The sequence below is a fragment of the Pagrus major genome, chromosome 10 (assembly GCF_040436345.1).
Source record: "Pagrus major chromosome 10, Pma_NU_1.0".
Classification (NCBI taxonomy): Eukaryota; Metazoa; Chordata; class Actinopteri; order Spariformes; family Sparidae; genus Pagrus; species Pagrus major.
In genome coordinates this window covers 19053999-19079391 of record NC_133224.1, presented here as the reverse complement: position 1 = coordinate 19079391, position 25393 = coordinate 19053999, and the positions used below count along the sequence as shown (strand labels likewise).

The 25393-nt window shown below is 40.4% G+C and overlaps 5 protein-coding genes across 5 annotated transcripts; all 5 read left to right on the top strand.

The window, feature by feature from the left end:
- Nucleotides 1-735: 735 nt before the first annotated feature.
- On the top strand, nucleotides 736-2847 carry LOC141003703 (uncharacterized). Its single transcript, XM_073475129.1, has 5 exons — nucleotides 736-796; nucleotides 930-1643; nucleotides 2024-2152; nucleotides 2237-2277; nucleotides 2379-2847. Exons 1-5 carry the CDS (start codon nucleotides 742-744, stop codon nucleotides 2496-2498), a joined length of 1059 nt encoding a protein of 352 aa, XP_073331230.1. The 5' UTR covers nucleotides 736-741; the 3' UTR covers nucleotides 2499-2847.
- A 4399-nt stretch (nucleotides 2848-7246) lies between these two features.
- On the top strand, nucleotides 7247-8718 carry LOC141003365 (uncharacterized). The gene is made up of 5 exons (XM_073474690.1): nucleotides 7247-7301; nucleotides 7419-8111; nucleotides 8235-8360; nucleotides 8443-8486; nucleotides 8599-8718. The coding sequence occupies exons 1-5, from the start codon at nucleotides 7247-7249 to the stop codon at nucleotides 8716-8718; spliced, it is 1038 nt and encodes a 345-aa protein (XP_073330791.1).
- A 3820-nt stretch (nucleotides 8719-12538) lies between these two features.
- On the top strand, nucleotides 12539-14187 carry LOC141003624 (uncharacterized). Its single transcript, XM_073475018.1, has 5 exons — nucleotides 12539-12598; nucleotides 12740-13432; nucleotides 13548-13673; nucleotides 13755-13798; nucleotides 13911-14187. Exons 1-5 carry the CDS (start codon nucleotides 12541-12543, stop codon nucleotides 14028-14030), a joined length of 1041 nt encoding a protein of 346 aa, XP_073331119.1. The 5' UTR covers nucleotides 12539-12540; the 3' UTR covers nucleotides 14031-14187.
- A 1611-nt stretch (nucleotides 14188-15798) lies between these two features.
- LOC141003831 (uncharacterized) lies at nucleotides 15799-17038 on the top strand (the record flags this gene model as incomplete). The annotated part of the gene is made up of 4 exons (XM_073475302.1): nucleotides 15799-16459; nucleotides 16566-16694; nucleotides 16776-16819; nucleotides 16919-17038. Coding segments are annotated over 4 exons (954 nt in total), but the record flags the coding sequence as incomplete, so codon positions are not given.
- A 4558-nt stretch (nucleotides 17039-21596) lies between these two features.
- Nucleotides 21597-23067, top strand: LOC141003845 (uncharacterized). The gene is made up of 5 exons (XM_073475319.1): nucleotides 21597-21654; nucleotides 21796-22488; nucleotides 22595-22723; nucleotides 22805-22848; nucleotides 22948-23067. Exons 1-5 carry the CDS (start codon nucleotides 21597-21599, stop codon nucleotides 23065-23067), a joined length of 1044 nt encoding a protein of 347 aa, XP_073331420.1.
- The last annotated feature ends 2326 nt before the right edge of the window (nucleotides 23068-25393 follow it).

Sequence of the window (25393 nt, the reverse complement as noted above, 5' to 3'; positions counted from 1 at the left end):
TATTGTTAGTATGTTCCTCTTCTTCTGTTGCTTTTTCTAAAATGGTGCTTAGAAAACAACTTTTAGGTGCATTACCGCCACCTACTGGACTGGATCAGGGGTTCGAACTCTAACCCACTGACATATGCTCCCACCATATTGTGACAGTCAGACGTCTTCTTCATTCATCGTTCACCGAACCGTGACGTCGGTATGGTGACGGCTAGGAACAAATACATGTAGCCTACCGCTACAACCCAAGTAGACACTATACTAAACAAATCCTGTTCATATCAAAACTAACAAAACAACACTTTACCTTACCCTTGGCTAAATGGTTTTGCTGCCTCTACTAATGTTTCAGTTCCCTGTAGTTTATTAAGCCCTCATTAATCGTTTGATTTCAGAGAGATACTCCATATTTTTAAAGTCACTCCCTTTCGGTCTTCAAAACCAATCAGAGAGATGTGTGATGATACATCTCATGCCTTTTTGAACAGGTTTGATACTGAAAGCCCTCATTAAATACCCGTTAAGTGATTTTAAACATCAGGTTTATGGGTCATATTGTGGTTCTAGCACCTCTCTCCAGGTGTCTAGACTTAAGAACTAAAGTAGACAATGAAGTAGAACATGTCTTCACTGTTTCCAAAATAGGTCATTCAGTGTCACTTCTTGTGAGCCAATCAAACACAGTCCTCTCTCTTTAAGAGGAGAGAACGTATGGAGGATCTCTACATTCATCAGGAAATTTTGATCACGATGACATCTCTGAAGTTTGCTTTATATCTGACTTGTCTTTGCTTGTGGAGAACAGGTGAGTTTGGTATTTTGTGGATCTATTTCTATCCTTAATGATGTAAAGTCATTCTTGATACAATTTCTAATCTTTCTGATTCATTTTGTCATTGCATTAATGTTGCTCTTTTCTTTGTCTTTTTTCTGTTCAGCTCTGACAAATGATCCTAAATTGTCCACGTCTCTGCATCCAAATCAAGAGGGTGGATTTTTATCACGAAATGTTGGAGACAGTGTGACTTTACGGTGTTTCTATAAGGCGGACATTGCAGCATACTTTTTCTGGTATAAGCAGACTCTGGGACAGAAACCACAGCTCATCTCTACCTTCTATAAACATGACAAAGGGGGCACTTTTATTGATGAATTAAAAAACAATTCACGCTTCACATTGGAAAGTGGAAATGGTAAAAATCACTTGAAGATCTCAGATTTACACATTTCAGACTCAGCTACGTATTACTGTGTAGGTTGCTATGCATACCAACTGGAATTTGGGGATGGCGTTACTGTCAGTGTGAAGGGTTCAGGTTTGAACATCCCAGCCACGGTCCATCAGTCGGCATCTGAGATCATCCAGCCAGGAGGCTCTGTGACTCTGAACTGTACAGTACACACTGGGACCTGTGATGGAGAACACCGTGTTTACTGGTTCAAACACTCTCAAGAATCTCATCCAGGACTCATTTACACCCATGGAGGCAGGAATGATCAGTGTGGGAGGAAAGACAACACACAAACACACACCTGTGTCTACAACTTGCCAATGAAGAGCCTGAATCTTTCTCATGCTGGGACCTACTACTGTGCTGTTGCCTCATGTGGACACATACTGTTTGGAAACGGGACCAAACTGGACTTTGAGGGTAAGTACTGCAAAATTCTAGCAAAGAAGTAATTATGACTGCTTTGTCATCAAATTGTGAAAATTATGGCTTGACCAATAATGGATTTTTTTTTTTTTTTTTTTTGGGGGGGGGTTAAAAAATATAATCATAATACATAAAGAAATAATCTTGATATGTATCCCTTTGATTTGGTTTTTGACCAAGATACATACACAGCAGGACATTTTACAATGTAAAAGTGCTCTCTCGAGGACAAACTCATTAATGGAGTCATTATTTGAGATTACCTCAATCCCAGTAATAAAGAAGGAGCAGCTTACTTTTCCGCATGGCTGATTTAGCTTGGTTTAGCTCCACCAAAAGTTCTGTAATGTCTCCTGACGTTTGGCTGTCTGCAGATGAGAAGACATCTCCTGACTCCCTCGTGTACTACTTGAGTGGAGCTTTGACATTCACCACCATCCTGGTTGTTTTACTGGCTTTCTCAGTGTACAAGATAAAGAAGAGAAACAGCTGCCAGTGTACAGGTAACCGGTTCTGTTTTTATCTAGCTCCTGGTATTCATTAAAAACGTCTTTTAAATAAACCGCTTTCTCTCTGTTTCACAACAGAATCTCAAAGAGTTTCGGCTTCTAACACATCAAATGGAGAGGTGAATATTATCTATTTACTGTAAAAGCTATCTTACGTCTGATGTTTTTACCATCAGAGCCATTGGTTGTTTTGTGGACTTCAATATATTTCTTGTGACAGGGTAACCAAGATGCAGACAACCTCCATTATGCTGCTTTAAGTGTCAAGCTGCCCAACAGATCAAGAAGACAGAGGAACAACACCAACAATGAATGTGTGTACTCCGGTGTGAAGCTCTAGAACTTGATATTTTTCAGCTGTATTTTTGTGTACGGTCTAATTTTGTCAACTTCTCTGAAAGGTGCAATATGTAAGCATTGGCCACATGTCGAATTCGTACTCCAGGTACGTACAAACAGGGGGCAGCATACCACCAGAGTAACTGCTAACTGTAGCTGCCGTTAGTTTGTGAGAGCTCAGCTCTATAAGCTGTGCAACTAGCGCTCCTATTAGCTGAGTCTGGGGGAAGTGTTTTTACTATTGGTCTATCACCTCTTGAGGTAGAAAGTGGCTTGGGGGTAGCTGGTTGGCATGCTTACCTAAAGAGATATCTCTGCAATACAATACATTGATCATCTTGACATATGGTCAGAACTGTTAATTCACCACATTCTGTTCATAATTTGAGTTATTTTTTGAATGTTTTAGGCTAAAATAAAAAAGTTTTGTTTTTTTTCATAAAAACAGCTTGGTCAATATGGTACATACACATACAGTATAGTGAATGTAAAGTGAATGTAAATTGTTTTCAACCAAATGCACGATAGAGAATATGCATTGTATGTCATTGATAATCATTTTAATACATAATGTTACATTTTTTTTAAATTGTGTGTGATTATGCAAGTGTGTGTGTCTGTGTGTGTACTATATATAAATATTAAAAATGTAGCATTGTCCTGTCAGAAAGGGCAGGGAGGGTTGTGGCATTAACACTGTGGTTAAACGGTGGCTACAGTGGGTTTGAAGTCATTAAAGACATCACCATTCTCCTCTACCAGCAATAACCCACTTACCACAATTGGATCAGATCACATCCGGGTAACCACTGCACTGAAGAGAGCACTGCAGACATCTGGATTTCACCTCAAGTAGCACCAAACCTCCACATTAGTTTGGTTTTCCAATGAACACACTTCGAAATGTTGGTAGGTGCGAAGCCTGTGAGGGATCATGGCCCTTGTTGGTTCACTCGCTCCTTGATGACAAAGTCAAATGAAATGGCTGAGGACTCTGTGTCTATCAGAGGGGGCACATGGCTGTCCTCACTATCTTCAAGCTAACAAAGCTAGCAGTGGCAGGGACTTTAGTGCACGGGGAATCGAGCATTCAACAGGAGGAGTGAAAAAACCTTAAAAATCTTGATCTGTTTTCAACACGTCCTTATTCCTAATGACTGAAAAGGTTGATTGCCAATGACTCCCAAAATAACATATATACTGTGACCCAACTACTAGTGAATCGGTCACAGTGTGGTTAGGTTCAGGTACCAAAACAACCTGGTGAGGTTTAGGAAAAGATAATGTTTTGGTTAAATAAGTACATCAGTTATGAACGTGACGTAAGTTTAAGTAAGTCAGTGTTGACTGTTACAAACAGGAAAGTCTTGGTATGTTTGACCTATTAGCCCATGTCACCCTAATCCCTATGCTGACTTTGTCACTCTTTATACTTCATCACCTGACTTCCTCCTTTGCTGTCATCACAATTACTATGGGAACTAGAGATTGCCACCTAACAATAAACTAACCTTCCACAGGCAACCATTGTTAATGGTGAGGACAGGCAGGTATTTAACAGTGTTTTTAAATAGAAATCAACCAGTTAGCTTACACAATGTATTTCCTGACTGTCGGTGGCAGGTTGCAGTGACTGAGCAGCAGCAAAAATATCCTCTTGCTGTGTTTGTCTTTGTAGTGTCTTTGAGCACTAACAGTGTAAATGACCCAGTTGACTCTTGGAGGAGGTAGGGATGACTAGCTTGCTGGCTAATGTGACAGAACATGTAACTAAGACAGTTTAGAGGCTGTTGGAAGACATTGCATCATTCATGAAGATTAGCTTTTTCCCCGCATACAGCATTTATGCTAAGCTAGGCTATAGTGTTGCAGGTTTTTACATACAGAGATTGAAACAGACTTTAATCTGTGTACAGTATGTTGTTGGAATAATAATGTCAAACAGGGCAGAGTCTGCTTCCTAAGCAGAAGGAAGGCAGGTAGCATGTTGAATTTAGCTGCCATATTTAACGATATTTTTTTCTGCAGTGAAAACAGAGATAAAGCAGTCATTTCAATGAGGCCCGCTGATCTTTAAAACACTTTACTGTGTCTCTTCTTCACTGCAGCAGCCTCTGTGGTTTTGAGCAGGATGCGGAGGTGTTCTTACCGGGCAGTCAGACTGCAAACAACCCTGTGTTAGTACACAGGCACTGTGTTTGTGTGTGGGTGTTGTTTAAGGTATAGATAAAACAGTGAAAAACAATCCAGGAAGTCCAGTTGGAGTAACAGATTCATGCTTTTGAAGGGGCAAAATGTAAGATATGGCCAGAATTTAATTTTAAAGCATTAAACAATGAACAATCAAGGGTTAAAAAACAACATTGTTATGACAAAGACATCTTTGTACTGTGTTGCAGAGATGTCTAAGGAGATATTTTACACCCTTCCAGAAAAATACAACCGTACACAATCTGAATTCAAGTTTCTGTCTTTCACCAGACTCATACTATCTTAACTGCCTTGTTAACTCGTTGTTCAACACACTTCATCAAACTCACCATAAACAAAATAAAACTAGCCAAAACAGTCTTGGTTTGTTGTTTCACAATCACCTCGTGTTTGATCGAAATAAATCCTCAATTCAGTCACTAAGATGTGGAAATACTCCAGTTCCATGCACCATTTTCACTCACCCAATGTCAGACTGTCTTTGGCCTTCTGTCTCTTTATGCCTCTACTGTCGTGTTTAATTGTCCGTGGAACCACAGTCCTGGTCAGAGCAGCTGTAAATCACCTCCATGTCCAAATCCACCACCCTGTCTTCAAACTGATGGTATCAGAGGCTGTGTTCAGTCCCAGTCTGGTGTCGGGTGGCTGGCTGAGCTGAGCCCCATTGACCACAGTGACTCCTCCAGTCATCAGCGATTGCGGTGCGGGCAGACTTCCATCAGCTAATAAGGCCACTTAGCTGCGCGGCTACCTGAGCTTCTTGCTGATGGCAAGTAGTCGCAACAGCCAAGGATAGCTACAGCAAAGCATAAGTCTAGCATAGTAAGCAGTAAGCCATTATGCTGCCCTGTATAGTCTTGGAGCTACCTTCGAATTCTGGTCGTTTCTTACAAATTACATCTTTAAAGACTAATAAATAATTTTTTATGTAAGCTAAACTTGGATTATGGAACAACGGGGTAAGAACAAGATAAGGCCTCTCCACAGAGTCGTTGTAGTTTTAGAGGAGTACTTAATGTATGCTGAAGACATGAGCAAAGCAGGAAGTAAGGCAGCATTGTTTAAGTTACAAGTCCACATGGGGAGGATGTCGGGGTGGATGGACGGCTCACTAAACTTTGAACTTCAACACAGGAAACCACTGTTCGCTTCACCCATTTCTAACTGAGAGTCAATGTTTTTTTTGTGTCCACAATTGTTTCCGAGCCTTAACCACATGGTTATACACTGCCCGGCCAAAACAAAAAGTCATACACAATAATATTTCGTTGGGCCGCCTGTTGATACACAGCACACCAACCTTGTTATATTCATCTTTTATTAAAAAAACAAAAATTTCATGTCCTCAATGTTTTTCAGTTTTTCTCCATTATACCGACCTTGGTATTCAGTATTGATATTTTTCAAGGTATTGTATCAAAGTTAGAAACTCCAGCATCACGACAACACTAATACCTGCACATGTACACCGATTTGCCTCTAGAGAGAACTAACAGGGTGTTGGCCCTGACACTTATCAGGTCTTCGAGGGCTGTGAAGAGCAGGATGAACATTAGCATACTTCAAGATAGCTGTAGGATAGCTTTTATGACATACAGCAGCAGTTATGCATCTCAAAATGTTTCATTTTGGCACTGCAACAGCTATAAATCTTCAATCTATCATCTATCTTTCCATCAATCTCCACACTGAGACTTTTGAATCTAAACCCCCCATGTTTTTGCTTAGTATCTCTGTCAGCAGCTACTGTGGTTTGCAGCAGGATGTAGAGGTTTTGCACTGCTACATGAATACTCCTTACGCCAAAGACCATGAAAACATCCATAGAAGGAAGAGTTCTTAAGAAGTCACATTTAATCACACAGAAAAGCCTGAGAACTACATACAACAACAAAAACAAAGGATAGAAAATGCTGGTTGCATAAGGCATTTTGGAACATTGCAGCATCAGATTACAAAGTGCTCAAACAAGCAGATACAAGCTGACGTGTAAAAATAAAAAGACCATAAAAATGCATTCCAAGCTCTTGGCTCCAAAACCTTACATTTCCACTAACTCTACCATTAGTGGTATCTAGCTATAAGGGCTGTACCCGAATCAGGATGTTCAGAGTCGACTGTGAGTCGGCACTTCAGCCAGATCCATTGGCTCGGTTTCCATTTTTATAAATACTCAACAATGTTGTTACTGAGGCTTTTCTGACAGGTAGATAAATTATTGTACCTGCATGTTGCTGTATCTGTTGGACATAGTGATGGTCAGTCCAATTAGACTGTGCTATGCTAATTGATATAGCGTATATTCCTTTATTCTCCCCTAATTTTACATAAGACACCACTATGAGGAGCCATTATTTTCTTATGTCTCCCCCCATGTGAATCTTCTTAAGTACTAAACTTGACGAGAGGTGGCAGTGAACATCTTCATGTTTCTAAAGTGGGCCATAGTGTCACATGGGCTGGCCAATCAAACGCAGTCTTGTCTCCTAAGAGTGGAAAAAGTATCGAGACTCTCTCATTCAACACAAGGATTCAAACATGATGACATCTCCGCTTGTCTTCTTTCTGACATGTTTGTTTTGGGGGAAAGTGGGTGAGTTGTGTTTTTATGGCTCCAGTATTTTTGTATGTCACTCACACTAATGTGTCTATTCTGAATTCAATCAGAGAAAGTAAATGTGCATTTCTTTTGTCTCTCATTTCATTTCAGCTCAGACAACAGCTCTAAATTTGTCCCCAACTATTCATCAAGACGGAGGTTTCGTATCAGTTGAAACTGGGGACAGCTTGACTTTGCCATGTTTCTATGGAGATACTTTTCCTGTAAGGCTTTACTGGTATAAACAAACTCTGGGACAGAAACTACAGCTCATCTCTTCATTCTACAAGTTTGAAAAAAATGGAACTTTTTATGGTGAATTTAAGAGCAATCCACGCTTCACACTGGATACACGAGATGGTAAAAATCACTTGAAGATCTCAGATCTGCGTATTTCAGACTCAGCTGCTTACAACTGCATGAGGGGCTATTTATCCACCGTAGAAATATTAGAGAGCACAGCTGTCAGTGTAACAGGTTCAGCTTCAGTCCATCAGTCAGCTCCTGAGATCATCCAGCCAGGAGGCTCTGTGACTCTGAACTGTACAGTACACACTGGGACCTGTGATGGAGAACACAGTGTTTACTGGTTCAAACACTCTCAAGAATCTCATCCAGGACTCATTTACACCCATGGAGGCAGGAATGATCAATGTGAGAGGAAAGACAACACACAAACACACACCTGTGTCTACAACTTGCCAATGAAGAGCCTGAATCTTTCTCATGCTGGGACCTACTACTGTGCTGTTGCCTCATGTGGACACATACTGTTTGGAGACGGGACCAAGCTGGACTTCCAAGGTAAGAAACTTTCTAGAAAAAGTTGTCCAATTTGTTAAATAGTCATTCATATTCCCCCATAAAACTCAACATGGAAACAGAAAACATGCTAAGGCTCTGTTTCTGATGTCTGTCTCTCTGCAGACAAAGTGGACTCTCCTGTCTTGGTGTATTTGTTGAGTGGAGCTTTGACATTCACCACCATCCTGGTAGTTTTACTGGCTCTCTCAGTGTTCAAGATGAAGAAGAAAAACAGTTATCAGTCTACAGGTAACTGATACTATCTGTATCTGACAGCTTTTATTTTATATAAATAACTTTTGAATGAAACAGCTTTATTTGTGTTTCACAGAGTCTCCAGCAAGATTATCAGCTCCCTCCACAACAAATGCAGAGGTGAAATTTATCTTAACGATCCATTAATAAACATCAAAATACCTTTTAATTGTACAACAGAATTTAGAATTCGATCGATACCCTAATCCACTTCTACATATTTTATCAGCAGGGTCACGGAGACGCAGACAACCTCCATTATGCTGCTTTAAGTGTCAAGCTGCCCAACAGATCAAGAAGACAGAGGAACAACACCAACAATGAATGTGTGTACTCCAGTGTGAAGCTGTAGAACTGGACCTGTTTCAGCAAATACTCCTTTGTATGCTTGTGTTGGCGCACAGGAATAGCATGGGAAAGTCTCCTGGCGAAGACAATTTGACCTGCAGTACCTACGCCTCACTGTCCTGTTATTACTGCTTCAATTGTACATTTCAGTTAAACTTTTACCTCCTGCAAATTCAAGTAATATGGAAAAGAAAATGTGCAGTGTCATTTGTCAACTCGCAATACATTGCTTTCTGGTAGAACATGTTATCCTTCAACCACAGCCATCAGGACACCTACTCATGTTACAATATCTGCTTGTTCTGGCTGACATTTTCTATGTTGCTTGATGAAAAAACAACATTGTATTGCACTGTAGATCTGTCCAATACTTTTGAACCTGTTGATCATAATGTTCATTAAATATTCTGCATTCTATTGGTCTTGATTAATCTCTTTTCCACCTGGTTCAGATCATATTTTAAGTAAATTTCATATATAATATAGCATACAGTTTGACCCAGGTCACTCTTAAGTCAACATGGACATCTAGCGATACGTTAAATAGACTACTGTTTAGAATGGTAGTGGTTGACACACTGTACTGATCACTATTGTTCTCCTTGGTCAAGCCTGTCAATAAAAGCTGCCTCTTAAGACATCGGGTCTCCTGGCATCTTCTTCATAAACACAAGTCCACCAGCTCTACAGAATTTCCATCATTTAGTAAAGGATCCAGTGAGGACCAACATAAGAGCCCCTGCTGCTACTGTAAATAAATGAAACCTGAAAATTGCACTGTCCATCTTTTTGCTGACATCATGTATGAGCAAGACTTATTTTAACCACCTAAAAGAAGGCACACCTAAAAAAAATAGATTTTTGGTGCTTTACATTGTTGTCAGACAGCCGTGTTATACAGTCTGCAGCAGGCACAGCTACACTTGAGCGTAGGAATACATCCGTTGTACAGTTGAGGAAATGTAGTGCCAAAGGAAAGGGTTGTCTGAAAGCAATGTAAAGTACCAAAAATGTTTAAAATACAGTGTACACTGAAATGGATATGTGCCTTCATTTAGGTGGCTAAAATACGTCTTGCTGTTGGTGCCGTTTAGCAGCACAAAGCCCTGCTTCTCCACACAGAGGGAGAGCAGACGGTCATCTACTGCAGGTAACACACTGTATAGGGAGAGGTACCTCATACAACCCCACAACAAAATACATGAACTACCACTTTAAGTAATGAGGCATTTAATGTGATAGCCATTTGATCTATAAAACATGTTCTGAAGAAAAAAAAAAAAAATTCAAGTTGGGTTCAAGACACAGAGCTAGTTCCACTTTCAAATTTGAAAAAAACAGTATACAATCCTTTACTTGAGTGGACAGCCAAGGTATATTGACTGCTGCCCAAGTATATTTGGTGAATCGTCTTAACATTTTTAACGTTTATTTGTTTTTATCCATCCAGAAGAATGACACCATCCATGGTCGATTAACTTAAAGGTGACATATTATGCTAATTTCTGCTAGTTGACATGGTTCCTTGATGTCTAAATGGAATGATAGTAACATGCTTTGGTTGAAAAAACCGAAGGATTGAGCACAGCAGGGGTGTTTACACACCAGTTTCACAGCCCTGTTTTAAGCGGCTGGTTTGAGTGCCTTTCCCTTTAATGCTAATGAGCTACTGCGTGCGCCGCCCACCTCTTCCTGCCGGGGGGAAGACGTGAGGACGGCATCGCGTGACCATGGCAACGAGCTATACACATTTGCGAAGCAACTTTTCTGTGTCCATGCCTGCATATAACTGATAGTAGCACAGCAGACATGTAGCAGCTAACCCCTGTCTCCGGCTCCAAGACAAAGTAGTGATTGCTTTACTGCAGGTAACGTGCAGGTCACTGTCCTTTAGCACAACATGCTAATGAATTAACATAGCTCACCGTCCGCTAACAACTGAGACATTTCCCCCAGTCTCCTCTGCTTGTTCACGGCGGAACAGCAGCTCACCGTCTGCTAACAACCGAGACATTTCACCCCGTCTCCTCTGCGTGTTCACGGCGGAACAGCAGCTCACCGTCCGCGAACAACTGAGACGATTTCATACAATCTCCTCTGCTTGTTCACGGCCGAGCAGTGGTTCACCGCCGGTTAGAAGCGATAAAATCTCAATATCCTAATTCATTTTCTCAATTCACTGTCATGTTTTAAAAGAGTGCTGATATGACAAATTAACTTTTGGTAACATTAACATTATCGTGAATACTACGGCCAGTAAGCCCAACGTTGATAACTTCACGTTAGTTCAGCCTCATATTTACATCGACGGTTAGTGTTAGCGTTAGCTCATGTGCTAAACGGCCAAAGTAACACCAACTACACTGTTTTTTAAATACTTACAGTTCCATCATTGACAGTGGGTATGGATCCATCTTTTAAGGGACAATCTTGTTGCCAGTCCAGCCTCCAGTCCTGACCTGGTTGCTGAAGCAGTCCGGCGTGAAGTGACTGGCACAGACCATAACGCTTTTGCTCACTGAAGCTGGGACGTTTCCCTGATAAATAAAATGTAGCCGCTCCGCTCTGATATCCTCTTTGGTAGGGAGGCCATGTAGCGAAACAGGAGGATCCGTGCATCCGACGACAGAGCAGCAGTGCTCGGCTTTCGGGTTGTACATGGTAGCGGTCAGGCTGTCGCGTACAAGTTAAGCGAGAACGAGAAAATGGCGGATCCTTGTCCAGGTAGCTGGCGAAGTGTGGGAGGAGATAGCCAGCGCGATGACTGGAGTATGCAAAAGACCGGATTGTCGAAATCCAAACGGCTCGTTTAGAGACCCAATCCCTGACTCCGGTAGTTTACGAAACATTGACTTAGTTGTCAAAAAATCATGCTTAAGGGGTGGGGAGGCACTCCGGATACGCAAATATACATACTAAAGTAAGGAAAAAGTGAGTTTTGCAAAATATGTCCCCTTTAAGGACAATCTGCCCCTGCACTACCCCTCCCTTCTACAGCATTCACACATGCTCTGCAGAGAAACAGACAGAGATGTTCTCTGATATCACATCCTTCCTATAAAAGTACTGATTGTAATGTGGCCCCTATTTACTGTAGGCCTGCTTATGCTGTTGTTTTGTACAAGCTTCGGTGAACCTGGTTGTCGCATTGTCATTCTGTACCACGTTGGTTTCAATAGTTTTGATAGGCTATATCATTAATGACAAGCTTCCTCAACATGGGTTCACCTGCTGTTGTGAAAATGTAATTGTGTGTGTGCATTAAGGCGGACAACTAAAGCAACACTATGTAGGCAAAGTTCAAAAGTGATTCTGAAAAAGGTTGATATCTGAAAGGAGTGATTTATTTGGTTTGTATTGTGGTTTTATACTTTTAATATATATATGTTACAAAACATCTGTTTAATGCAGCACAGAATGCAGTGTTGGTTACAACTTGAAATAATGTTTCTTTTTAATCATGAGATGGTATCAACTCTGGACGATCTGCTCAAAGTCATGTACTTCATTTCTGGTTGACATAATGGCATTTGGTCCATTGCTGAACGTGGAGCAGGACTCTTATTGTGTATTGGTGCGAGTGTTTATATTTGATACAGGTCATGTATTTTTTCAGTGATTTTAAATCCAATTTCAGGTTGAAGTTTTCCATTTATCTGTAACGTGCGACTCTAACCAACATGACACTTGTGGCAGTGAACATGTGACCATGTTTCCTACATAGCTCATACATAGTCATTTCAGGCTGGCCAATCAAACACAGTCTTCTCTCTAAGGGCGGAGAAGGTGTTGAGATTTTTTCATTCAACACAAGGATTCGAACAGGATGACATCTCTGAGGCTTGTCTTCTTCCATCTGACATGTTTGTTCTTGAGGATAACGGGTGAGTTGAGTTTGTTGATTCAAGTATTCATTTTGTAATGTATGGTTACTCCTCATACTAATGTGTCTGATGTAATGATTATTCTGATTCCTTTCACAAAGAAGTAACTGTGTGTTTACTTTGTCTCTCATTTCATTTCAGCTCAGACAACTGCTCTGAAGTCGTCCTCGTCTGTTCATCCAGACGGAGGTTTTTTATCAGTAAAAACTGGGGACAGCTTGACTTTGCCATGTTTCTATAAAGCTGGTGTTGTTGCAAGGCTTTACTGGTACAAACAACCTCTGGGACAGAAACCACAGCTCATCGCCACGTTCTACAGGTTTGATAAAAATGGCACTTTTCATGGTGAATTCAAGAACAATCCACGCTTCACACTGGATACAAGAGATGGTAAAAATCACTTGAAGATCTCAGATCTGTGTATTTCAGACTCAGCTGCTTACAACTGCATGAGTAGTTTTTCAAGTGCGTTAGAAATTTCAGAGAGTATTACTATCAGTGTAACAGGTTCAGCTTGGATCCATCAGTCAGCTCCTGAGATCATCCAGCCAGGAGGCTCTGTGACTCTGAACTGTACAGTACACACTGGGACCTGTGATGGAGAACACAGTGTTTACTGGTTCAAACACTCTCAAGAATCTCATCCAGGACTCATTTACACCCATGGAGGCAGGAATGATCAGTGTGAGAGGAAAGACAACACACAAACACACACCTGTGTCTACAACTTGCCAATGAAGAGCCTGAATCTTTCTCATGCTGGGACCTACTACTGTGCTGTTGCCTCATGTGGACACATACTGTTTGGAGACGGGACCAAGCTGGACTTTGAAGGTAAGAAACTTTCTATAAAAGATTCTCCCATTTGTTAAATAGTCATTCCCCCATAAAACTCAACATGGAAACAGTAAAAATGCTAAGGCTCTGTTTCTGATGTCTGTCTCTGCAGACAAAGTGGACTCTCCTGTCTTGGTGTATTTCTTGAGTGGAGCTTTGACATTCACCACCATCCTGGTAGTTTTACTGGCTCTCTCAGTGTTCAAGATGAAGAAGAAAAACATTTATCAGTCTACAGGTAACTGATAATATCTGTATCTGACAGTTTTTATTTTATATAAATAATTTTGAATGAAACAGCTTTATTTGTGTTTCACAGAGTCTCCAGCAAGATTATCGGCTCCCTCCACAACAAATGCAGAGGTGAAATTTATCCTAATGATCCATTAATAACCATCAAAATACCTTTTAATTGCACAACAGAATTTAGAATTTGATTGATACCCTAATCCACTTCTACATATTTTATCAGCAGGGTCACGGAGACGCAGACAACCTCCATTATGCTGCTTTAAGTGTCAAGCTGCCCAACAGATCAAGAAGACAGAGGAACAACACCAACAATGAATGTGTGTACTCCAGTGTGAAGCTCTAGAACTGGACCTGTTTCAACAAATACTCCTTTGTATGCTTGTGTTGGCGCACAGGAATAGCATGGGAAAGTCTCCTGGCGAAGACAATTTGACCTGCAGTACCTACGCCTCACTGTCCTGTTATTACTGCTTCAATTGTACATCATAGTTCAACTTTTATCTCCCGCAAATTTATGTAATATGGAAAAAGACAATGTGCAGTCTAATTGGTCAACTCGCAACCACAGCCATCAGGACACCTACTCATGTTACAATATCTGCTTGTTCTGGCTGACATTTTCTATGTTGCTTGATGGAAAAACAACATTGTATTGCACTGTAGATCTGTCCAATACTTTTGAACCTGTTGGTCATAATGTTTATTAAATATTCTGCTTTCTATTGGTCTTGATTGATCTCTTTTCCACCTGGTTCAGATCATATTTAAAAAATAAATTTCAGATGGTGTCAAACCAAGTTCCAAGATGGTTAGTGTGAAGGAATTTTCCTTCTTAGCTGATGACCCTCTGTTCTGTGTGTCTGATAAGACTGAAGTTAACAAGCCCCGTTTCTGACTGTTTTGCAGCAACTGTCTCTCACTAAAGAAGTCGAATCTCAGCTTAGACTGATTGTTCTGTCTCAGTACAGAATGCATGTGTGTCGACCCAAAAAGATATATAGTATAGCATACAGTTTGACCTAGTTCACACTTAAGTAAACACTGACATCCAGCGATAGGTGAAATAGGCTACTGTGCAGAATGGTAGTGGTTGACACACTGTACTGATCGCTATTATTCTCCTTGGTCAAGCCTGTCAATAAAAGCTGCCTCTTAAGACATCGGGTCTCCTGGAATCTTCTTCACAACCACAAGTCCACCAGCTCTACAGAATTTCCATCAGTTAGTGAAGGATCCAGTAAGGACCAACATAAGAGCCCCTGCTGCTACTGTAAATAAATGAAACCTGAAAATTGCACTGTCCATCTTTTTGCTGACATCATGTATGAGCAAGACGTATTTTAGCGACTAAAAGAAGGTACACCTAAAAAAACAGATATCCGTTTAAGTGTACGCTATATTTTGAACATTTTTGGTGCTTTACATTGTTGTCAGACAGCCATGTTATACAATCCGCAGCAGGCACAGCTACACTTGAGCGTAGGAATACATCCATTGTTCAGTTGAGGAAATGTAGAGCCAAAGGAAAAGGTTGTCTGAAAGCAATGTAAAGCACCGAAAATGTTCAAAATATAGCATACACTGAAATGGATATATATTTTTTAGATGTGCCTTCTTTTAGATGGCTAAAATACATGCTGTCGGTGCTGTTTAGCAGCAAAATGCTCTGCTTCTCTGTCGGTGCAGCACCCTGCTTCCCCACATAGAGGGAGAGCTGACAGTCATCTACTGCAGGTAGCACACTGTATAGGGAGAGGTACCACATACAACCACACATCAAAAGACCCAAGCTATCACTTTAAGTAATGAGGCATTTAATTTGTTAGCAGTTTGATCTATAAAACATGCTCTATAGAAAAAAATAGAAAAATTCAAGCTGGGTTCAAGACACAACTAGTTTCACTTTCAAATCTGAAAAAAAAAAACAGTATACAATCCTTTACTTGAGTGGACAGCCGAGGTATATTGACTGCTGCCCAAGTATATTTTGTGAATCATCTTAGCATTTTTAATAGTTTATTTGTTTTTATCCGTCCAGGAGAATGACACCATTCATGATCGAATGGTCATTTGTAATGTATGGTGACTCCTCATACTAATGTGTCTCGTCTGTTCATCCAGACGGAGGTTTTTTATCAGTACAATCTGGGGACAGCTTGACTTTGCCATGTTTCTATAAAGCTGGTGTTGTTGCAAGGCTTTACTGGTACAAACAACCTCTGGGACAGAAACCACAGCTCATCGCCACGTTCTACAGGTTTAATAAAAATGGCACTTTTCATGGTGAATTCAAGAACAATCCACGCTTCACACTGGATACAAGAGATGGTAAAAATCACTTGAAGATCTCAGATCTGCGTATTTCAGACTCAGCTGCTTACAACTGCATGAGTTGTTTTTCAAGTGCGTTAGAAATTTCAGAGAGTATTACTGTCAGTGTAACAGGTTCAGCTTGGGTCCATCAGTCAGCATCTGAGATCATCCAGCCAGGAGGCTCTGTGACTCTGAACTGTACAGTACACACTGGGACCAGTGATGGAGAACACAGTGTTTACTGGTTCAAACACTCTCAAGAATCTCATCCAGGACTCATTTACACCCATGGAGGCAGGAATGATCAGTGTGAGAGGAAAGACAACACACAAACACACACCTGTGTCTACAACTTGCCAATGAAGAGCCTGAATCTTTCTCATGCTGGGACCTACTACTGTGCTGTTGCCTCATGTGGACACATACTGTTTGGAAATGGGACCAAGCTGGACCTTGAAGGTAAGAAACTGTTGGTCCATATCATAATTACTCATTGTTACTTCTTAAATAAACTCAGGATAAAAACAGAAATATTACGAAAAACACTCTGTTTGGTTCTATACAGATAAACCTGTACATGATGTTGCCTTGGTGTATTTCTGGAGGGGAGCGTCGGCATTCTTCAGCATCCTGGCTGTTTTACTGGCTTTCTCAGTGTGCATGATGAACAAGGGAAACCACCACCAAACTTCAGGTAACTTACACTGTCTGTGTGTGACAGCTTGTATTTAATGAACATGACTTTGAATAAAAAGCTTTTTCTGTTTCACCACAGAGTCTCGATCAGGATGTTCAGCTCCGTCCAAAGCAAATCCAGAGGTGAATAAAAACTGTTGATTCATTCAGACCCTCTTTTGTTGAACAATACATGTCTTCTGTCAAGAAAGTAACTTTAAGTATCATATATTTTGTTACCAGGGTTACCAAAATGAAGACAATCTCTATTACGCTGCTTCAAGTGTAAACCTGACGAAGAGATCAAGAAGACAGAGGGATCAGACCTGGAGCGAGTGTGTGTACCACAGTGTAAAGCAGTAGAGCTGGACTCATTACGTTTGTACTTTTGAGTAAGAAAAGATTTTCTTATTGACTGTTTTAAGGTGTAATGGAGATTTAGATTAAAGTTGGAACTAAATTTTAAAACTTCTCTGTGGCCTGCAGCTCTCATGAAATTGCTCTCTGCTCTGCTCATCTGTATATTTGGGATACTTTCTTGTGTGACTTTGTTTCGTGCATATAAACCATGTATCTGAAATTATCACGTTATTATGAATTAATGTGACTTAACCAGTGTAATCAGAAGCTCGGATATAACGTCTCTGTAGAAGCCAAGCGTAAGCTTTCATGATATAGACTGTCTCATACTCTCTGTGTTTATTGGTTGAAGGTTTTTAACCAAATCAAAAAAAATAATATATATATTTTTTTTTTCATCACTTTTTATGTTGTTACTGATCAAATAAATATAATAAAAGATTTGGAGTACATTGAGTTTGAAAAATGATTTGTATCCTTGTTCGATCCAGAAATAACTCAGACTTCTTCCAACATAGTACGGTAGCATGATCTTTCTCAAACATCGATCGTGTGTGTCTGTGCACAGACTGGAACATTATCATTATTTATCATTATCATCATTATTTATTGGACCTTGAGACAATATGTGTACATTCATGTTCACTCCCTGGCAGCATCTCCTCTGGCTTCATCGTTTTGAGTGACAGTTTATCAGAAAAGTATGTGATTGTCCAACCAACCCTCATTTGTGTGGCTGTGTTGGCGCACAGGAAGTCTCCTGGTGACGACAATTTGACCTGCGGTACCTACGCCTCACTGTCCTGTTATTACTGCTTCACATGTACATTTCAATTCAACTTTTACCTCTGGCAAATTCATGTAATATGGAAAAAAAGACGTTATACTACTGATGATGATATTTTATTAAATACACTGCTTTCTGTTGGTCTTGATTACTCTCCTTCCCACCTGGTTCAGATCATATTTTAGTTTCAGATGGTTTCGAACCAAGTTCCAAGATGTTAAATAAAGGATCCAGTAAGGACCAACATTAGCGCCCCTGCTGCTTTTTGCAATGACCATCTCTATGCTGACATCTTGTGCGGCATCTGCTTTACCGTAAATGAGGCCTTCACCTGATTACCATCTGCTTTTAACAACATCCAGAGCTATTTTATTAATTTAAATATTGTTTTGAGTCCAAAAAAGACAAAAATATGAATTATGTATTTGAGATGAGTATGGAGCATTGATGTTTCTCCTCTGATGCAGACTCTAAATGGAAATCTGATAGGCATTTGGTTTGAAAGTAGTTTGATCTGCAAAACCTGTCTTAAAGACCTAGTTCAAAAATAAAAAATTCAAGTTGGACTCCAGATGTAGAGCTAGTTTCAGTTTCAAATTGAAAAAAAACAAAACAGTATGCCATCCACAACATCACCTACACTGACTTATGGAGGTCCTCCTTGTTGACAGTGCTACTGACACTATGAGATGTCATCTACTACAGTGCCATTCAATTCATTACTCAAGACGGCTCTCCCAGTGTTTCCCATACATAGACTTTACTTGGGCGGCCCGCCTAGGTATATTAATGGCCGCTATTTGGCGACCCATCTCAGCATTTCTTACTTGTATTTTTACTTGAGTATCTGTCCGAGAGAATGACGCCATCTGCGATCAATGAACTTATGGATGGACTGCCCTTCTTCTACCCCTCCTTTCTACAGCATTCACACATGCTCTGTGGAGAAACACTGAGAGAGAGAGATGTTCTCTGATATCACATCCCTCCTATAAAAGTACTGATTGTCATGTGACCTCTCCTATTTACTGTAGGCCTGCTCATGCCGTTGTTTGGTACAAGCTTGAGTGCACCTGGTTGTTGTTGCGATGTCATTTGGTACCACGATGGTTTCTATATGCGACATAATAAAGAAAAATCTTCCTCCACATGCGGCTCAGCTGCTCTTCACAGGGGGAAAAAACAAAATGCGAGGCGTGTTTTATGTCCGCCATTCTGTTGGAAGTTAATCGTATCTCCTTTCCTAGTTGAGTCGGGACAAAGTACACAACTATGACACCAGATTACATAATAGGTTATAAGTCATAGGTTGTTATTGATTGATTGATTGATTGATTAACTTGAGAAATGTGGATCTTGTACTGTACAACTCACTTGTGGAATTCATTCTAAAATAAACTGAAGTTAGAAACTGAGAGACTGTAAAGTTTCACCTTTTTTATGTTTTAAAGGGACTTGGGGTAGTATCAAGAAATAAGACTCAATAGTGACACGACGGCCGCTGCAGCCGTTAGGGTAACTGCAGCCATCAGACAAGCCGGCGCGGTAGCACGCATGAACTCTTCACAGCAGTGCAGCTGATGCCTTCTCCCCTACACACAGGAAGCAGCCGGGAAGCCGGCTCGCTGTGTGTAGCGACACACAAGCGCGGCGATTTACCGTTATGGTTGATGCAGTCTGAAGGCACAGGCGAAAGCAAAGACGGCATAGTGAGGGGCAGAAATATCGTCTCTGATACGGGATTGCATGTGGCTACATCCAGCTGCTAACGTCACCTCCCAGATAACAGGTTGGGCTTTCGGTCCCATATATAAAGGGACATATTTCTAATTATTCGGTTTCAGACTAAAGGACCGTGGAAAATGTGCAGTCTGTAACTATTCAGTGTTACACAGCGGTGGACTCAGTTACATGTTTGCAGTTAACGCTACTTTGCACATTAGGTCACTCAGAGTCCTCGGTGATCTCATATGATTTTCAAATCAAGCTCTAAACATGACCTGTAATGTTTTCTTACCTGGTTACTAGGAAATGAGCCATGTCAGCATCTGTTTTCAGTCCTGAATAAAGTTGGAGCTGCCTCCATGAGTCGGATGCGTATCCGATGTATATTCAGGGGCCAGCCCGGCTTTGCCTTTAATTTTGTTTCGACTCACGACATGCCGCTGATAAAACCTTCATTTTCTTCTTAGTATGACTTTTTAGTGGACTTTGTGTGGTGGTGGGTTGTTTGCTGGCCGTAGCAGAATCCATTACTACCCAAACACTACTTTGGATTCACCGCGTTGTCTTCTTTGCGTATCCAAGTCGAAAGCCGTTGAGGATGCACATTCAGTGTCATCTGACGTCACGTCCGCAGGGCTGCGCGGGAAATTCGGACACCAAATTGCAATACATTATACAGCACACAGCCTGTTCAAGGCAATGGAGAGATACGTTGGTGGGCTGATTCTTTTTGGTTTTGAACGCTTCATCACCCATTAGCATTAAAAAACTTAAAATGCATGTTTATTTTTTCACTAATCCTGCCCCAAGTTCCTTTAAATGACAAACATAGCTGTTTCAATAAGTGTGTCAACATGTGTGTGTTTCTGACAAAGGCTCACTGTCCTCAGTTGAGAAAAAGCTTATCTGTGGATCAGTGGTTAAAGTTAGAGTTTGTGTAAACATTTGGTGGTGAGGGTGAATCTCCAGGAAATGAATGTAAAGTTTCCAGATGTGACTTGAATCAACATGTGCCTTACTGACAACCTAATGGTAATTTTCAACTGTTAGCATGCAAACACACTAAACTAAGGTGGTGAGCAGTGTTTTACAGGATACCTGCTAAACACCATGTTAGCATTGTCATCGTGAGCATGTTAGCATGCTGATGTTAGCACATAGCTCAAAGCACAGCCTCAAATAGCTGCTAGCATGTCTGTAGACTCTTGACCTTGTTTCACTGAATATCGGTCAGTGCAGTGTTCATTGTGGTTTTCAGCAGACTGTAAAGGTGTTAGCATTCTCACACAGATCCACCTAAAGACCTTTTACCATTCAAATACTGCAGAGTTCTTACCAGCACTTATTTTATGACTTAGAGTACAGTGAGAATAGCTCACAGTCAAACAGTAACAAGAGAGAGAAAAGTTTTAAAAGTCAAAATGTTCATGTGTATTGATATCATTATTATTATTCATATTCTTGCTTTTGTGCGACTGGCTTTGCCTGTCTATTACTGTACATGAAAGGTAAATGGACTTTTGATTATGGTCATCAAAGCATCAGAAACGTCCTGTTGACTCTCGCAAAGTTAGATACTGTGAAAGGAAGTATTTATTTTGTTGTATCATGGTTCGACACTTTTAACCAGCACAGAATGCAGTGTTGGTCACAACTTGAAATAATATTTCTTTTTAATCATGAGATGGTATCAACTCTGGATGCTCAAAGTCATGTCCTTCATTTCTGTTTGACATATTGGCATCTGGTCCATTGCTGAACGTGGAGCAGGACTCTTATTGTGTATTGGTGCGAGTGTTTATATTTGATACAGGTCAAATATTTTTTCAGTGATTTTACATCCAATTTCAGGTTGAAGTTTTCCATTTATCTGTGATGTGCGACTCTAACCAACGTGACACTTGTGGCCGTGAACATGTGACCATGTGACCATGTTTCCTACATAGCTCATACATAGTCATTTCAGGCTGGCCAATCAAACACAGTCTTCTCTCTTAAGAGTGGAGAAGGTGTTGAGATTTTTTCATTCAACACAAGGATTCAAACACGATGACATCTCTGAGGCTTGTCTTCTTCCATCTGACATGTTTGTTCTTGGGGAAAACGGGTGAGTTGAGTTTGTTGATTCAGGTATTCATTTTGTAATGTATGGTTACTCCTCATACTAATGTGTCTGATGTAATGATTGTTCTGATTCCTTTCACAAAGAAGTAACTGTGTGTTTGTTTTGTCTCTCATTTCATTTCAGCTCAGACAACTGCTCTGAAGTCGTCCTCGTCTGTTCATCCAGACGGAGGTTTTTTATCAGTAAAAACTGGGGACAGCTTGACTTTGCCATGTTTCTGTAAAGCTGATATTTCTGCAAGGCTTTACTGGTACAAACAACCTCTGGGACAGAAACCACAACGCATCTCTTCATTCTTCAGGTTTGATAACAGTGGCAATTTTCAAGGTGAATTCCAGAACAATCCACGCTTCACACTGGATACAAGAGATGGTAAAAATCACTTAAAGATCTCAGATCTGCGTATTTCAGACTCAGCTGCTTACAACTGCATGAGTAGTTTTTTAAATACGTTAGAAATTTTAGCGAGTATTACTATCAGTGTAACAGGTTCAGCTTGGGTCCATCAGTCAGCTCCTGAGATCATCCAGCCAGGAGGCTCTGTGACTCTGAACTGTACAGTACACACTGGGACCTGTGATGGAGAACACAGTGTTTACTGGTTCAAACACTCTCAAGAATCTCATCCAGGACTCATTTACACCCATGGAGGCAGGAATGATCAGTGTGAGAGGAAAGACAACACACAAACACACACCTGTGTCTACAACTTGCCAATGAAGAGCCTGAATCTTTCTCATGCTGGGACCTACTACTGTGCTGTTGCCTCATGTGGACACATACTGTTTGGAGACGGGACCAAGCTGGACTTTGAGGGTAACAAACTGTTGGTCCATATCATAATTACTCATTGTTACTTCTTAAATAAACTCAGGATAAAAACAGAAATAATACGAAAAACACTCTGTTTGGTTCTATACAGATAAACCTGTACATGATGTTGCCTTGGTGTATTTCTGGAGGGGAGCGTCGGCATTCTTCAGCATCCTGGCTGTTTTACTGGCTTTCTCAGTGTGCGTGATGAACAAGGGAAACTGCTGCCAAACTTCAGGTAAGTAACACTGTCTGTGTGTGACAGCTTGTATTTAATGAACATGACTTTGAATAAAAAGCTTTTTCTGATTCGCCGCAGAGTCTCGATCAGGATGTTCAGCTCCCTCCAAAGCAAATCCAGAGGTGAATAAAAACTGTTGATTCATTCAGACCCTCTTTTGTTGAACAATACATGTCTTCTGTCAAGAAAGTAACTTTAAGTATCATATATTTTGTTACCAGGGTTACCAAAATGAAGACAACCTCTATTACGCTGCTTCAAGTGTCAACCTGACGAAGAGATCAAGAAGACAGAGGGATCAGACCTGGAGCGAGTGTGTGTACCACAGTGTAAAGCAGTAGAGCTGGACTCATTACGTTTGTACTTTTGAGTAAGAAAAGATTTTCTTATTGACTGTTTTTAATGTAGATTTAGATTAAAGTTGGAACTAAATTTTAAAACTTCTCTGTGGCCTGCAGCTCTCATGAAATTGCTCTCTGCTCTGCTCATCTGTATATTTGGGATACTTTCTTGTGTGAATTTGTTTCGTGCATATAAACCATGTATCTGAATTTATCACGTTATTATGAATTAATGTGACTTAACCAGTGTAATCAGAAGCTCGGATATAACGTCTCTGTAGAAGCCAAGCATAAGCTTTCATGATATAGACTGTCTCATACTCTCTGTGTTTATTGGTTGAAGGTTTTTAACCAAATCAAAAAAAATAATATATATATATTTTTTTTTTTCATCACTTTTTATGTTGTTACTGATCAAATAAATATAATAAAAGATTTGGAGTACATTGAGTTTGAAAAATGATTTGTATCCTTGTTCGATCCAGAAATATGTAGCCCAGGCTTCATAAGCTAAAAAAAAAAGAGTAAAGAAAAAAGCAGTAAAAGTCCGTTTTATGTAGTGTGAATGAGTGTGTGAGAGAGTAGCTGGCATTTATGGGGTTAACTTCGCCGTATGGAGCACAGAGAGCGGTGCGTAATGACGTCACGGGCCGATCGCGTTGCAGCTGTGCACAGCACTCTGGGAAGATGGGTAGATCGGGAGGAGAAGCCATCGCTGTCCGGCTGCAGGAGAAATGCTCTGCCTGAGGAAAATATCTAGGAGCGGTTAAAACGAAGTGAAATGGTCAATGGTGTACCTGCACCAGGTGTGTGTGTATTGTGTGAATGGTTAAAAAGGAGGGAGAAACTCATCCTTTCATCATTTTGTCCAAAGAATTGATGCTAAAAAGGTTTATTTGCCGATTTTCATTTGATTTATACTGGGATTACACTGGTAAAAATAGACCTATAAGGAAAAAAATGATAAAATATATTTTTTATTAAAAATAAATTATTTTTTTTTGTTATTTAAATTAAAATATAGGTCATATTTATGTTATTTATTTTAACTAAGAAGCTATGACTAATAGCAATTTAAGTTGTAACTGAATTGAATGAATGTGACCTGTTCTGCAGGTCAGGTTTTTTGAGAAGATATGATTTGGTGAAACTTGATGTCGAAAGAGAAGGCATCAGACACCGTCGTCGGCGAGCGATAGAGAAGAGGATACAGCACTGGATAGCCACCAGGCGGCTTCCAGACCCCTGTGGGATCAACGATCCAGGGATTCAACTGGCGAGCTGGAACAGAGGATTTCGGAACACCTGAACTTACCTTCCTAAACCTGCAGAGTGGTAGGACAGTGAACACACAACAATTAAAGGGCCCCAACGAATAAACACTGAGCTCATATAAAAAAAAAAGAGATTACACAGACTGAACAACACCATTTTTTTCTTTTATTTCGCGCGCTTTTATTATTTTTCATATTGTGGAATAAAAACTGTTGTCATACTGTTCTTATTATTGTTGACAATACAACTTTGAAACTAAATCTTGTGTGAGTGTACTCAATGTTGATGTTCCACACTGGGCTCCATGAATGTTACCTTGACTTCTGAAAACTGGTCCAAACAGAACTGAAACTAAAAATTAGTACACGTGACCCCATTTGGCAAAGAGGTGTTACAAATAACTCAGACTTCTTCCAACATAGTACGGTAGCATGATCTTTCTCAGACATCGATCGTGTGTGTCTGTGCACAGACTGGAACATTATCATTATTTATCATTATCATCATTATTTATTGGACCTTGAGACAATATGTGTGCATTCATGTTCACTCCCTGGCAGCATCTCCTCTGGCTTCATCGTTTTGAGTGACAGTTTATCAGAAAAGTATGTGATTGTCCAACCAACCCTCATTTGTGTGGCTGTGTTGGCGCACAGGAAGTCTCCTGGTGACGACAATTCGTCCTGCGGTACCTACGCCTCACTGTCCTGTTATTACTGCTTCACATGTACATTTCAATTCAACTTTTACCTCTGGCAAATTCATGTTATATGGAAAAAAAGACGTTATACTACTGATGATGATATTTTATTAAATACACTGCTTTCTGTTGGTCTTGATTATTCTCCTTCCCACCTGGTTCAGATCATATTTTAGTTTCAGATGGTTTCGAACCAAGTTCCAAGATGTTAAATAAAGGATCCAGTAAGGACCAACATTAGCGCCCCTGCTGCTTTTTGCAATGACCATCTCTATGCTGACATCTTGTATGGCATCTGGTCTACAGGAAATGAGGCCTTCACCTGATTACCATCTGCTTCTAACAACATCC

What these genes read in the sequence shown, in the direction of transcription:
- LOC141003703 (XM_073475129.1), top strand. Translation starts at nt 742, where the DNA reads ATGACATCTCTGAAGTTTGCTTTATATCTGACTTGTCTTTGCTTGTGG. An exon ending in TCTTTGCTTGTGGAGAACAG is followed by an intron (nt 797 to 929) that starts GTGAGTTTGGTA and finishes TTTTCTGTTCAG; the next exon opens with CTCTGACAAATGATCCTAAA. An exon ending in GACCAAACTGGACTTTGAGG is followed by an intron (nt 1,644 to 2,023) that starts GTAAGTACTGCA and finishes GGCTGTCTGCAG; the next exon opens with ATGAGAAGACATCTCCTGAC.
- LOC141003365 (XM_073474690.1), top strand. Translation starts at nt 7,247, where the DNA reads ATGATGACATCTCCGCTTGTCTTCTTTCTGACATGTTTGTTTTGGGGG. An exon ending in TTTGTTTTGGGGGAAAGTGG is followed by an intron (nt 7,302 to 7,418) that starts GTGAGTTGTGTT and finishes ATTTCATTTCAG; the next exon opens with CTCAGACAACAGCTCTAAAT. An exon ending in CCTCCACAACAAATGCAGAG is followed by an intron (nt 8,487 to 8,598) that starts GTGAAATTTATC and finishes TTTTATCAGCAG; the next exon opens with GGTCACGGAGACGCAGACAA.
- LOC141003624 (XM_073475018.1), top strand. Translation starts at nt 12,541, where the DNA reads ATGACATCTCTGAGGCTTGTCTTCTTCCATCTGACATGTTTGTTCTTG. An exon ending in TTTGTTCTTGAGGATAACGG is followed by an intron (nt 12,599 to 12,739) that starts GTGAGTTGAGTT and finishes ATTTCATTTCAG; the next exon opens with CTCAGACAACTGCTCTGAAG. An exon ending in CCTCCACAACAAATGCAGAG is followed by an intron (nt 13,799 to 13,910) that starts GTGAAATTTATC and finishes TTTTATCAGCAG; the next exon opens with GGTCACGGAGACGCAGACAA.
- LOC141003845 (XM_073475319.1), top strand. Translation starts at nt 21,597, where the DNA reads ATGACATCTCTGAGGCTTGTCTTCTTCCATCTGACATGTTTGTTCTTG. An exon ending in TTTGTTCTTGGGGAAAACGG is followed by an intron (nt 21,655 to 21,795) that starts GTGAGTTGAGTT and finishes ATTTCATTTCAG; the next exon opens with CTCAGACAACTGCTCTGAAG. An exon ending in AAACTGCTGCCAAACTTCAG is followed by an intron (nt 22,724 to 22,804) that starts GTAAGTAACACT and finishes GATTCGCCGCAG; the next exon opens with AGTCTCGATCAGGATGTTCA.